This window comes from Macrosteles quadrilineatus, unplaced genomic scaffold (assembly GCF_028750875.1).
Source record: "Macrosteles quadrilineatus isolate MER2022 unplaced genomic scaffold, UCM_ALF_1.0 Scaffold_1__1_contigs__length_201487025, whole genome shotgun sequence".
Classification (NCBI taxonomy): domain Eukaryota; kingdom Metazoa; phylum Arthropoda; class Insecta; order Hemiptera; family Cicadellidae; genus Macrosteles; species Macrosteles quadrilineatus.
The window spans coordinates 102,519,675-102,534,102 of record NW_026542594.1 but is presented as its reverse complement, the minus strand read 5'-3'; the positions used below and the strand labels follow the sequence as shown (position 1 = coordinate 102,534,102).

At 36.2% G+C, this 14,428-nt stretch overlaps 1 protein-coding gene across 2 annotated transcripts in view; it reads left to right on the top strand.

The window, feature by feature from the left end:
• The first annotated feature begins 3,706 nt into the window (after window positions 1-3,706).
• LOC129000711 (uncharacterized) overlaps window positions 3,707-14,428 on the top strand; it is a 62,149-nt gene continuing 51,427 nt past the window's right edge. Inside the window, exons 1-2 of one of the 2 annotated variants that reach the window (XM_054427718.1) lie at window positions 3,707-3,926; window positions 13,916-14,150. In XM_054427718.1, coding sequence (XP_054283693.1) covers window positions 13,933-14,150 — 218 coding nt within the window. In that variant the 5' untranslated portion in view covers window positions 3,707-3,926; window positions 13,916-13,932. Of the gene's footprint in view, window positions 3,927-13,915; window positions 14,151-14,428 lie in introns of those variants that run through there. The other variant, XM_054427796.1, reaches the window with a different exon arrangement.

Below are 14,428 nucleotides of genomic sequence, written 5' to 3'. Positions count from 1 at the left end.
TGGTAAAAATCCCATCTCTGTAAAAATTACGGTTCAAAAGTTATTATAAATTATGTTATTTTCCCATAAAAACCCCACAAAATAACGGAAAATCACATTTTCCCAAAATTGGCTCGAACGATTTTGATAAAAATTTAGTATGTTATAGTCCTTTAAATTCTGAAGAAAATCTTACAAATCCCATTTCCGTATATTTACTCTCACCGCTTACACATGATAAAGGTTGTTGACAAACTTATGGGAGAAAGTATGTGTCAGAATGCTGATACCGTTTATTTACAATTTTCTTGTAAACAAAAAAACTGTCATAGCTACTTTAGTCCCATAAGCCTAATGTTAAAAATTTGAAATTTTAAGTTCGTTTTAAATTGCATTAGCATAATCTAATTGAAATTTGTTTGTTTACAAACCATCTCATTATTAGTCTAAGTAGTCTTGTTAAGATTGGCTGAAATGTGTTCAGCCGTTATTGAGTGATGGTGTTATATTGCTTGCATTGAAGTTGATCCCAAAGAGCTTCGCTCGCTTCGCTCGCTCCGCTCAATAAAATTATGGAGTAATCATTTGTCATATTTGCCATCATTAGAGCAAGTTTTATCATTGGTTGTGTCCTGATTGCGAACAGTCCAGATTGCGAACAAGGGTAAAATCGTCCAGACTGCGAACACATCAAAAATGCAGTAGACTACCTGAACATGAGGCGTCCAGACTGCGAACAAATATTTTTGAATCTGTAAAGATGACTATAGTATTCATATGAAATGGTTGTTTTATTTCTTTTATTCTGAGATTGTTTAGTTATTGTAGTTGCTTGTTTAAGTCAAACCATAGATAAAACATACTCCCTTAGTAGATTTCTCATCCTTAGCGAACAGCTGAAGACAATTTTATTTTTAGTTCATGTACGGTTTATGTAGAGGTCGTGTTTTGTTTACAATTTGTTTCCCGTTATTACAGCCATTTAAAACCTCGTTTAACCAAATAATACGATCTAATCATAAACAATAACTTGTCCCCTAGTTATATAACCAAACAGTAAACAGTAAAGCACAAATCAAGAAATTAACCCTAAAATAATGGAAACAAAGTTTCATCGACACTAGTGCCTTTGTGTCACGTACATGAACTAGACACGAAAAACGTGCTTCAAAATTTACAATGGGATGAGAAGTCTACTTGTGTTGGTTAGTCTATGGTCAAACATATTGTAATTCATTTTTCACCACACTATGATGTTTTTAGCTGTTTTACATACGTCAATTGGTGGCTGGAAGTTACGTTTTGCTGGCCATGCCAGCTGTCATCGTCATTTGGGGACCGAGCAGGTTTTTAAATCCCTAGGGCCGCAAAATCAGCTGCCCGCCTACTTTCTTACTTAACACATGAATGCATATTAAATACACAATCAGTATCCATAGCATTTCAATAGAATTGTTTTATTGTCACCGCTGCCTAGCAACTATCTATCTATATATTAATAGGCAAGCATGTTTCTTTAAAACCTTTTTTCTCAGCTCGTGTGAATCGTAGGGAAAATCTACGCATACCGTTGGAAAGCTATTTTCCTGTAGGTGTGCAGAATCCCTTTATAAATTTAAATAGGCTCAAAGATAAGCACAAAAAATGAGTTTAAAAATTTGAAAAAATTAAAATGGATCTTATGCGTTGCTATGCTGGTTACGAAATAACAACGAAATATAAACAGAAAATCAAAACAAATGGAGGAAACTCCAATCACATGTTTTATTTACAGTGTGGGGTGAAAATAGATAAGTGAGTACATTACATATTTTTGGTCGAGTTTCGACCACTGGACGACCTCTCGTTTATTATTATTTTGCTGATCCTCAAATTATTTCTTCACATAACCTTAAAGTTGTACTTGTGTTGACAATCAGTGTGCATTATTATTGTGGTGAATAGTGTATAGTAATAGGGTACAGTGTGGTGAAAAGTAGCGTTCGTACCACGGGACAAACTTAAAAACTATCTCGAGCCAGCAAAACCTCATTTTCGGCCTTAGGTACGAAATATACTATTAAATAAACAACCACTTTAAATATTATCAGAACGGATTTGTGAGTCTGAAAGAATCTGTCACAAGCGGCCTTACGTACAATACTACGTCTCATAAAGATATGTGTCCTCAAGGACATTCATCCTCTCCAATATGTATATTACCAGTCTTAAGTTGTGATTTTGGCTAAATCATTCTGTTAAGGGTTTCTATGAAAGGGTTGAAAACCCCGACAACTCAAAATGTGTTCGAAATCAGGAATCCTCCCCACCCCACGGACGACCCCCTCCACCTCGTAGAACCAAACATGTTCGCAGTCTGGACTGTTCGCAATCAGGACTGTTCGCAATCAGGAGGACACCTTATCATTGACTATGCACAGAATACTGTGTAGTCGACGGTTTTATCTATGTCATTATGCAAAAGATCAAAACAATATTAATGTTAGTTCTGTCCGGTGCCGCTATATAGGGGCGTGCTTTTGTTTACAAATTGTTTCATATAATTTCAGTTATTTCAATAGGGTACCGGCGGTACTAGTAAAACCAAATGAACTGATTACAATAGCGTGTATTCTTATTTTATAGCCAAAAACTATAACACAAATAAATAAACCCTAAAATAAGATAAACGAAATTTCATTGTCACTAGCGTTCAGAGTCACTCATAAACCAGACATAAAAACATGCTTCAGATTTTAAAATGGGACGAGAAATTGTGTTAGTTAAGTCTATGATCAACTGTATATATGGGTACCAAATTTGTATACAAACATGTCCTTGACTCGCTCAATAATACTGGTACTGTATTCTTACCTATTCTATTCACCAGAGAAAGCTGGCAGTGCCATTCTGTACCAAGGCTCGTTCATCGATCACTTGACGCTCATGGCTCAACTCAAGTCATCAGGTAGCCTTGCCTCAGTCGAGCTCGAGCGCTGGCGTGCGAAAGGAAATGGATACTGTTTAGAACCATAATACTTTGGCCTACGGTACAGTAAGTGATGCACGTAAATGGTTAGATTATTAATAAAGCAGGACGCATCCAAAACAATAACCTCATCATTTCTCTTAGTCTATTGCGCCACTTTCTACGCAATGTTGTTCGTGTGATCTATCTGAATGCCATGGCTTAAAATACCTACTATGTATGGTCGCAATTTCATAAAAAAGTATTTAAGTATTAATCCCAGAGGAACAAAACGTCCATCGGAAAGTATCTGGAATAGTCTGATAACACTTCAAACACATATTTACACGTATACTGGTAAATAAAAAAAAGATGGTTTGCAAAATTAATAACACTACTATGCTGAATAAGTTATTTTTAATACATCAATGCAGATTACACCAGGGTCATACGACCCTCTAGATTTAAACTTGAATTTTAATTACCAGGAAAAAAGTATCTGGATTGTTTGTAATTTTTGAGTAGGAGCGGACAATTTCGCTTAAAAAATGACAAACGGAATGCACCAAGCAAGAGTAGCTGCTTATCAAGATGTCACGTAAATTGTGTCCACAGAAGATAGCCATGATGTTTCTGTGTGATTACGATTCCTAGATCACGGCAATCCCTTGTAAATTACAAGGGATTGCCGTGATCTAGGAATCATGATTACGACATAGCAGTGATTGTAAGGGACTTGTTCGACGTTGCTGGTTGCTGTGATTGAGGGAGGAATCTGGAACGAAATTTTAGGGTGTTAACTAGAATGAGAATGAAATACTTGCTACATTTTCTTTGAACTTAAATGGAAATCACACTTTGTTAACCAGTAGCTTAAACAATCTCTGTTATTGTTATGATTGTTTAAGAGTGGATCACCAGTTTAAGAAATATTATAATAAGAAAATAGAATATTTGTTTATTTTCTCTTTCAAATAGGATACATAGTAGGCCTACACAGGTAACAATTATTGCATGGTAAATTTACAGTAGTAAAATAATACAAAACAAATTGACTTGATTACAGTGAATATAAAAGTATAAATAGGCTATTTTCCATCCGTTGCTCTAACCAGACTGACATAATATAACAAATTAAGAACACTAAGATCAACTAGGATTGCTTTCATAGCAGTGAAAGCCAGTTGTTGTTGGTTGTCGGTTATAGATCTATATATTTATAAAAGAGGAAGTTTGTATATAGGCTATATTTGAACTTTATGGACTCCGAAACCGCTCGACGAATTGTAATTAAACTTTCAGGCATTATTAAGCATTATTCAAGGATGGTTTAATTGTGTGAAGTTTGGTGCAGATCCATCAAAACAAAAGGGCTTTACAGTACATAAATATTTGCCGACTTGGCGTGCATGCCTTCAATTTGAGACCTCAACCATAAAAATCGGTCGGGTAGAAGAGCCAAACGAACTCGAAAAAAAACCAAATTTAACTCCCATAAGAAATACATGGGGAGCAAATTTTGTTTACGTATACACCAAGTGGTATTATAGATAAATCTATGCCAATGCTTGATGGCAAATCTGTGCGTACATACCTTCAATTCGAGACATCAATCATGAAAATTGGTCGGGTAGAAGAGCCAAACAAACTCGGCAAAGAAAAGCCAAATTTAACTTCCATAAGAAATACAAGGGGAGCAAATTTCGTTTACGTAAACACCGAGTGGGATTATGGACCAATATATGCCCATGCTTGATGGCAAATCTGTACGTGCATACATAACACAACCGTACGTGCATAATTGGAGACGGAGACCGAAAAACATGCAAATCGGTCAGGTAGAAGATCCAAACGAATTCGTCAAAGAAAAACCAAATTTAACTCCCATAAAAAATAAATGGGGAGCAAATTTTGTTTACGTATAAACCAAATTATGATATAGATAATTATATGCCGATGCTTGATGGAAAATCTGTTTGTGCATACCTTCAATTTGAGACCTCAATCATGAAAATCGGTTGGGTAGAAGAGCCAGAAAAGATAAGCCAAGTTTTTTTAATATATAAGATTAAAGAATCTTAACAGCTGTTTCAACTAAACAATTGAATTAGATTCTGTGATGATCAATAGCATTACAAGGTTACAAGATGTACCAACAGGGTGCAGCACTATTAATTGTCTAAATTTATGACAACAGTTGCTAATTTCAACCAAGCATCTGTGATACAAAATTAGAACTGTCAAAGTAAGATTGTGTTTTATGTTTATGTTTTAATCCTATACTCTAATACGAGCAATGTTTGCTTGTATGTATGTATGTATGCTTGCTTGCTTGCTTGTACCAAGATCTCGAAAACGGCTCCGACGATTTTCTTCAAATGTTTTAAATATATTATTTTTGGCCTAAAAACGAGTTTACTACAGTTAGAACTGCCAACAAAAATCTAATAACGTAGAAAAATGAAACTGAAAGTCACATTTTTTTAACATTAGTCTTATGGGTTGCTAAGTAACCATGTTGGTTGAATTAAATAACAAGGAAAAAGTAAACAAAGACTTGAAGTTGTAGCATGTGTTCATAATAAGCCAACTACCCACAGTATACTAGCAAATTACAAATACAGTACAAAAGGGAAAACATTACTTGTTACTATTGAGTAAAGATTATACTGAAGATTACTCGATACATTGTAGGCCTAGTAAAGGCTAGCAGTGCGAAGTATAGGGAAGTGTGGGATCTGTTTATGACGATTAGATTAAGGTCTGCAATCCTAAAATGCTATGGGAAGGGAAGGAAACAGATCCGCGACATAGGAAGTGGTGAAGGAACTAGTCAAGGCGAGTAGTCCGGAGTGTGGGAACTGTTTATGACGATTAGAAAAGGGTATTGGCAATCCTAAAATGCTATGGGAAGGGAGGGAAACAGGTCCGCGACGTATGAAGTGATGAAGGAAGTAGTAAGGGCGAGCAGTCCAGAGTGTGGAAACTGCTTATGACGATTAAATTAAGGTATTTCCAATCCCAAAATGCTATGGGAAGGGAGGGAAACAGGTCCGTGACTTAGGAAGTGGTGAAGGAAGTAGTCAAGGCGAGCTGTCCGGAGTGTGGGAACTGTTTATGACGATTAGATTAAGGCATCTGCAATCCTAAAATACTATGGGAAGGGAGGAAAACAGGTCCGCGACGTAGGAAGTGGTGAAGGAAGTAGTCAAGGCGAGTTGTCCGGAGTGTGGGAACTGTTTATGACGATTAGATAAGGGTATTGGTAATCCTAAAATGCTATGGGAAGGGAAGGAAACAGATCCGCGACGTAGGAAGTGGTGAAGGAAGTAGTAAAGGAGAGTTGCCTGGAGTGTGGGATCTGTTTATGACGATAAGATTAAGGTATTTGCAATCATAAAATGCTATGGGAAGGGAGGGAAACTTGTCCGTGACTTAGCAAGGAAGGAAATAGTAAAGGCGAGCAGTCCGGAGTGTGGGAACTGTTTATGACAATAAGATTAGGGTATCTGCAACCCTAAAATGCTATGGGAAGGGAGGAAAACAGGTCCGCGACGTAGGAAGTGGTGCAGGAAGTAGTCAAGGCGAGTAGTCCGGAGTGTGGGAACTGTTTATGACGATTATATTAAGGTATTTCCAATCCTAAAATGCTATAGGAAGGGAGGGAAACAGGTCCGCGACGTAGGAAGTGGTGATGGAAGTAGTCAAGGCGAGCTGTCCGGAGTGTGGGAACTGTTTATGACGATTAGAAAAATTAAATTCAGGTATTAGCATTCCTAAAATGCTATGGGAAGGGAGGGAAACAGGTCTGAGACATAGGAATTGTTGAAGGAAGTAGTCAAGGCGAGCTGTCCGGAGTGTGGGAACTGTTTATGACGATTAGATTAAGGTATCTGGAATCCTAAAATGTGATGGGAACGTAAGGAATCAGATCCGCGAAGTAGGAAGTGGTGAAGGAAGTAGTAAAGGCAAGCAGTGTGGAGTTTGGGAATGGATTTATGTATCTGCAATACTAAGACTGCTTTCAGAGTAAACTAACGATTTTCCCCGAGCAAAGCTCGGTCCCCTGGTACTTTAATAAATAACAAGAGGTTCTACCCGCGAATTCACAGAAGCCATCATTTAATTAATTTAATTAACTTTGACTTTATATTTAATTTAAAGAGCCCAAGTTCGAGAAATCGTCATCAGAAGGAATGTTAAAAGCAGTGGAACCTTCATACCTTACGTCCTGAGGTGGCCGACGTGGGTACGGTTGTACCTGAAACCGTCTTTCACGACAACCTGTTAAAGATCGGCGACAACCTCTTGGACGACCAACAGACATGTTTTGTTAATCTCATATTCATCGTGTTTCAAACACATTAAAGCACTCACTTGTATCAAACAGCTAGAAATAGCATCAGTGTTCATTTACCGCACCTCTTTTTAAGAATATAAACAAAATACCCCTGCTGCAGCAAACCTGCCGACTAAGCGAATTTCCATTTGCCTGGATGATTTTTAATGAAGCTATTAAATTAACATTTATGATTAACGAGTACCTAGGTTAGCTGCTACAGGGAAACTAATAATGTATGTTTTTATTAAAATATCAATAGCTTAGTATGAAATAAATAAATCCGCCAAGTTTGAACAAAATAAGTAGTGGCAATATACCGGTTCAAAGCCACTTTAGGCACGTTTTCCCCATAAGAATATCTGACACCAAAAGTAAAAGAGTGTGGAATAGTTAATTTAGACAGTTCGTCTGGCACACACTGGACAGCATATCGTAAAAATAAAGATATTGTAATTTATTTTGACCCATTTGGAATCCAACCTCCAAAAGAAGTAATTAAATATTTTGAGGGATATAAAATCTACTATACAACCGATCAAATACAAGATTTAAATAGTTCTATTTGTGGAATTTTATGTTTATCATTTATATATTCTTTATAAAAATGGATTCATTTACTATAACATTTTCGGTTACAGAGCCAGAGCTAAAGTCAGTGTTCTTTCCTCCCATAGAATTAAATGATGATTATGTAATTGGATTGGTAGATTTTCAAAGTTATAATTCTATATTTAATGTTAAAAAACCTCTAAATACTTTAACATATTACAAAGTAGAGAAAATAACATTACCAAAAGGAGAGATCTTAGTTGATGATTTAAACCAGTTATTAGATGGCAAAATTATAGTTATAATAAATAAAAATGGTGAAGCAATAATTAAGACTAAAGTCAAGCTTATATTCAAAGGGCTTATACCAAAATTAAATCAACTTAAAGACAATAAATTAACCATTGGAGAAGGTGAGGATGTTTTCTATTATAACCACAAAGCTCCAATTACAATAGATATTTCTGAAGGTACATATGAGGTGATTGAGCTTGAAAAGGAAATTCAAAAGCAAATCCCAGAATTTTTACTTACAGCTAATATAATAAAACTATGAAAGCGACATTACATTCTAGCCATGTGTTTGATTTTACAAAACCGTGTTCAGGGTCTGTTTTATTGGGATTCAAAGGAGTTTCTACTCCTGGTGTTCCGTTTGAATCTACAAATAATAAAATAAACATTAATAATGTAAATGTGATTAGAGTAAAATGTAATATTGAAAATGGGTCCTATTTAAATGGCAACAAATCACACACCATACACAGTTTTAAGTTCCAAGAAATGTTATACAGGGTGGCTGAAAAGTAACTTGCACCCCCCCTTAACTTTTCAACCATTTGAGATATTTGAAATCTTTTTGCGGCAACCTTCTTAGATATGAGGGGCTACAATAATTATGGTAAATTTTGAAAATTTTGCCCTTAGGGTTAGCGGGGGTAGGGGGTAGCTCAAAATTTTCAAATGGCTAGTACATATAGTTGAGTTTGGTATCATTTTACAGGTCTTGACGAAACAAAACAATTGACATAAAGAAAACGGCCCACTAATAACAAAATGGCGCCCTAAAACGTATCAAATCCAAATAATCATGAGGGTGGCTGAAAATTAACTTGCACCCCCCTTACCTTTTTAACTATTTGAGATATTTTAAATCGGTTTGCGGCAACCTGTTTCGATATAAAGGGCTACATAATGATGGTAAATTTTAAAAATTGTGCCCTTAGGAGTATTGGGGGTTGGGGGTAGCTTAAAATTTTCAAAGAGGAAGTATGGTCGAGTTTGGTATCATTTTACAGATCTTGAGATAACTAAACAATGGACATAAAGAAAATAGAAATCGGACCATTAATAACAAAATGGCAGCTAAAAATGATTAAGACAATATGGTTATTAAAAGTAATTTTTACCTGCCACTTTGTTTTTAGTGGTCCGACTTCCATTTTCTTTATGCTAATTGTATATTTATGTCAAGACCTGTAAAATGATACCAAACTCGATCATACTTCCTATTTGAAAATTTTAAGCCACCCCCAACCCCACTACCCCTAAGGGCAAAATTTTTGAAATTAACCATCATTATTGTAGCCATTCATATCTTAACAGGTTGCTGCAAACCGATTTCAAATATCTCAAATAGTTAAACAGATAATGGGGGGTGCAAGTTAATTTTCAGCCACCCTCATGTTTATTTGGATTTGATACGTTTTGGGGCGCCATTTTGTTATTAGTGGGCCGATTTTCGTTTTCTTTATGTCAATTGTTTTGTTTTGTCAAGACCTGTAAAATGATACCAAACTCGACTATACTTGTCATTTGAAAATTTTGAGCTACCCCCTACCCCCGCTACCCGTAAGGGCAAAGTTTTCAAAATTTACCATAATTATTGTAGCCCCTGATATCTAAAAAGGTTGCCGCAAACCGATTTCAAATATCTCAAATGGTTGAAAAGTTAAAGGGGGGTGCAAGTAACTTTTCAGCCACTCTGTATATTTTCCTGTAAATAAGAGAAGTTTAGATGTGGTCAGCATTACATTTGCCCATCAGCACGACAAGGCAATTGACTTTAATGGAGAAGAAACTACAATTACTTGTCATATAAAAAAGATATGAGAATTTATAAGAATGGGCAGCTATTTATTAAGTGTGCAAAATGCTAGGTTCCTAAAATCAATTGGACTAAAGTTAAAATTTTCTATTTATAAAAATGGAAGATTTTCTAGATGTTACAGCGAAATCCCAATTCGACGATAGTGTGGTTAAAATTACAAACCACTCTCCTATGTTCCACACAACACTTTGGCAATAAATAATTCTGATGAAATTTGAATATGTATTAATAATCAAGATTTGCTAACCCTCCCGTGTAGGAGTTATCTGTATATTAAGGGAGAAATTGAGAATCATAAAAGTCATTTTATAAATAATGCATTTGCATTCTTATTTGATGAAATTAGATACGAAGTTACAGGTAAGGAAATTGACATTGTAAGAAACCCAGGAATTTCTAGTCTAATGACAATATTGAGCTCTTACAATAAAACTACTAAATTGTCAAATGTGGCATTTGATTCTGACACAAATTTAAAAGAGTTCCATTAAGGTGGCAAGTTAAGGTTAAGGCAAGTTAAGGTGGCAGCTCTACATTTTTTTTGACAAAACATCAATTAATAGGGCACCTACAAGGGGGGAATTGGGTGTACTAGGTTTTTTAAAATGTACTGTGAGGCTAAACAAAATAGAAAGACTTTCTTATCATTATCACTTTATTTAAAGGCTTCCAATATACATCTTCTCGCCACTTTTCATACGCATAATTGCCTCCTTGGGGGTAATTATGGGTACTATATATCGCACATTAGAAATACTAGATCTAAATAGTGGGTAAATGGGTGTTATTAAAAATTCTACAAGGAACATATATTAAGAAAAGTTTCACCGACATTTCATGACTTTTTACAGTTTTATCGAGTGTTAAAGTTAATTTTTGGAAATTTTACGGATTTTCAAAGACGCCTAATAGTCCTTATGACCTAGGGTTGTTAAAATTGTGTTTAGTGTAGTTAATTAGAGGTACTTAAACATGTAATAAGTAGGATTTTTCTAAGCTTTACACAAAAAGTTTTACAAGAGGTGGAAACTTTTAAAATGGCCCCATTAAATATTACCAAATTTTCCATATGGAAGTAATTGGGTACTAAGCTACCCTATAATTTCTCAAATGTAAAATAAGGCTACACAGTTGCCATACCAAACTAAAATATTTGTTAAAAACATAACACTTATACAGTAATTATTAAAACACAAATTAACAGATTTGTTGTTATAAATATAAAATACCCCCGCCGCAGCAAACCTGCAGACTAAGCGAATTTCCATTTGACTGATTGGATTTACACTGAAATGTCTACTTAAAAATAGGTACCGTATAACATTTATTCCCTATTTAAATAGAATTAGTTTAACAAGTACTTAGGTTTGCTGCATCAGGGAGGGTAAAACTGTTTTTTTTTTGTAAATGTTAATATTTAGTAAGAAATAAAAACATTTTCCAAATTTGATCAAAATATGTTCATAAACAATCAAACTACAACAGTTTACTTATTCTCCATAAGAATAAAATGGGAATTTTAAATTTAAATTTTTTTGGAATTTACTCCGTAACCATTAGGCGCATAATAACACTTCAATATACTAAATTATTTGCTTTTTTAAGCTCTACAAAATGGTTTGGAAAGAAATTGCTAAATTTTATGTTTTTTGGGTCAAAAATGGGAAAAACCTATTTTTACCCCATAAAACCACGTTCCCATGGTCCGATCAAGCTGGATCGCGAACTCGTTCAAATAAACGTAGGTTTACACGTATGTACCAAATTTCATAAAAATCGGATCATTTTTGCTCGAGTTATCGTGCTAACGGACACATATATATATATATATCTAATATATAAAATTTTCGTGTCACAGTGTTTGTCTGCAAACTCCTCCGGAACGACTTCACCGATCGTTATGAAATTTGGTGTGTAAATTCTGTAGGTATGCGAATCGGACGTAAACTATTTCCCGTTTCAAAATTCTTAAAAGGGCTCCGCCCCAGTGGCTCTGGAGTTTCCCATGTTAACCTTATGAGAAATGGAATTAATGAATCTTAACAGCTGTTTCAATTAAACAAGTTGGTTCTGTTCTATGATGTTCAATAGCATTAAAGTTACAAGGATTACCAACAGGGTGCAGCACTATTATTTCTTTTACATTTATGACAACAGCTAATTTGCAACCAAAAGGTGAGTGAGCGTAGCGAACGAACTTCAACCTGGAGGCGAGTGAGCGTAGCGAACGAGCTAACCTGAAGGCAAGTGAGCGCAGCGAACGAGCTCCAACCTAAAGGTGAGTGAGCGTAGCGAACGAGCTCCAACCCAAAGGTGAGTGAGCGTAGCGCACGAACTTCAACCTGGAGGCGAGTTAGCGTAGCGAACGAGCTCCAACCTAAAGGTGAGTGAGCGTAGCGAACGAGCTCCAACCCAAAGGTGAGTGAGCGTAGCGAACGAACTTCAACCAGGACGTGATTGAGCGATGCGAACGAGATCATCTTGAAAATTAAACGTAACGGTACTTTCTTTCCATCGGTCTGTCTTAGGGGAAACCTATAACTTAGGCGATACGAAGTTCGCCGGGTCAGCTAGTATATAAATATATAAACACTAGCTGACCCGGCGAACTTCGTATCGCCTAAGTTATAGGTTTCCCCTAAGACAGACCGATGGAAAGAAAGTACCGTTACGTTTAATTTTCAAGATGATCTCGTTCGCATCGCTCAATCACGTCCTGGTTGAAGTTCGTTCGCTATGCTCACTCACCTTTGGGTTGGAGCTCGTTTGCTACGCTCACTCACCTTTAGGTTGGAGCTCGTTCGCTGCGCTCACTTGCCTTCAGGTTAGCTCGTTCGCTACGCTCACTCGCCTTCAGGTTGAAGTTCGTTCGCTACGCTCACTCACCTTTTGGTTGCAAATTAGCTGTTGTCATAAATGTAAAAGAAATAATAGTGCTGCACCCTGTTGGTAATCCTTGTAACTTTAATGCTATTGAACATCATAAAACAGAACCAACTTGTTTAATTGAAACAGCTGTTAAGATTCATTAATTCCATTTCTCATAAGGTTAACATGGGAAACTCCAGAGCCACTGGGGCGGAGCCCTTTTAAGAATTTCGAAACGGGAAACAGTTTAGTCCGATTCGCATACCTACAGAATTTACACACCAAATTTCATAACGATCGGTGAAGTCGTTCCGGAGGAGTTTGCAGACAAACACTGTGACACGAGAATTTTATATATATAAACATATAAATATATAAATATATATATATATGAATTTGAACGGATGGTGTTTTTGGCCTCTAGGGACCTCAAAACGAAAAAAAAATCGGTCCCGCGTCCAGGTCTTACCATGAGTACTAGGGTAATAGCTTATTCCCTATATGGGAAATTCGCTAATATTCCCTATATGGGAAATTCTCTATAAGATATTATATAAGTCTTACCAATTTCTCCGTATAGGGTAGGCCACTAAAATTTTCAACCCCTAAAACAACCCTTTGAAAATAAATTAAAAACTCCAAAACTATAGCAAAATCACTATTAGTAAGTATACTTTGGTTTTATGAGTTAAGTGTAAATATTTTAAATGAATTATAATTTTAATATTTCCAAGGTTACTCGAGCAAAGTTTTTTAGGCACTTACAATAAAAAATGTAAGAATTGAAAGGTAACAAACAAACAAAAACTACTAACCATCACTAAAGATTTTAAAAATCTTTCTAATATAAAGGGTTGATTTTATGATACTGTACAATGTTAAAAACTTAGAACCCAATTAACCCTAATACCCAATTCCCCCTTCTATCCTATAGTTCTAAAAACTAAAGGGGATGAACATAATTATAATTTTCACATTGGCAAAAGTAGGTGGCTCCATTCTTCAACACAATATTTGAAGGAGAATTGGCTACAGCTGCTGGTGTACATAGATAAGGGATGTTTGCATCAGTATCCAAAAGTAAATGATTTTCAATAAAGCCTTTGTAAATACTTTCCAGAAAATACTATCTCCACCATGTCACAACGCAGTTTGTTAATCTCCCACTTGGGTAGTTCCTTCCGGAGTGACCTGGAAGTTGATGATGCAGACAGAGGAGATGAGTTGGGACGAGGTCGACCCCTGGAGGAGCTCCTAACTCTACTACCTCCCGGAGACCACTCCCTGGACAACCTGAGTGATGCCAGTGGAGACCTGAGTGTTGTGTCTCACCCCTTCTCTGATGACACCCCAAGGTGGGTCTCGCTCTACACATAAGTAATCGTATGGTTATTGCTGAAACCAACCACGCTTGTTGTGTTTACAATGAGAGTCCTTGGAGCCTAGCCTTGCTAACTCAAAACAATCACAATAGTTATTTGTGTAACTAGTGTGCGAAGTGGCTCTTTGCTGCACATGAGAGGTGTGGACACGTATTATGAAGACCTACCTACCTAATAAAAGCACCATGTTTCGTGTTTTTGATTGTAACTGGAGTGGGGCAAATAAAAATTAGTGTGGCTGTGGCAAAACT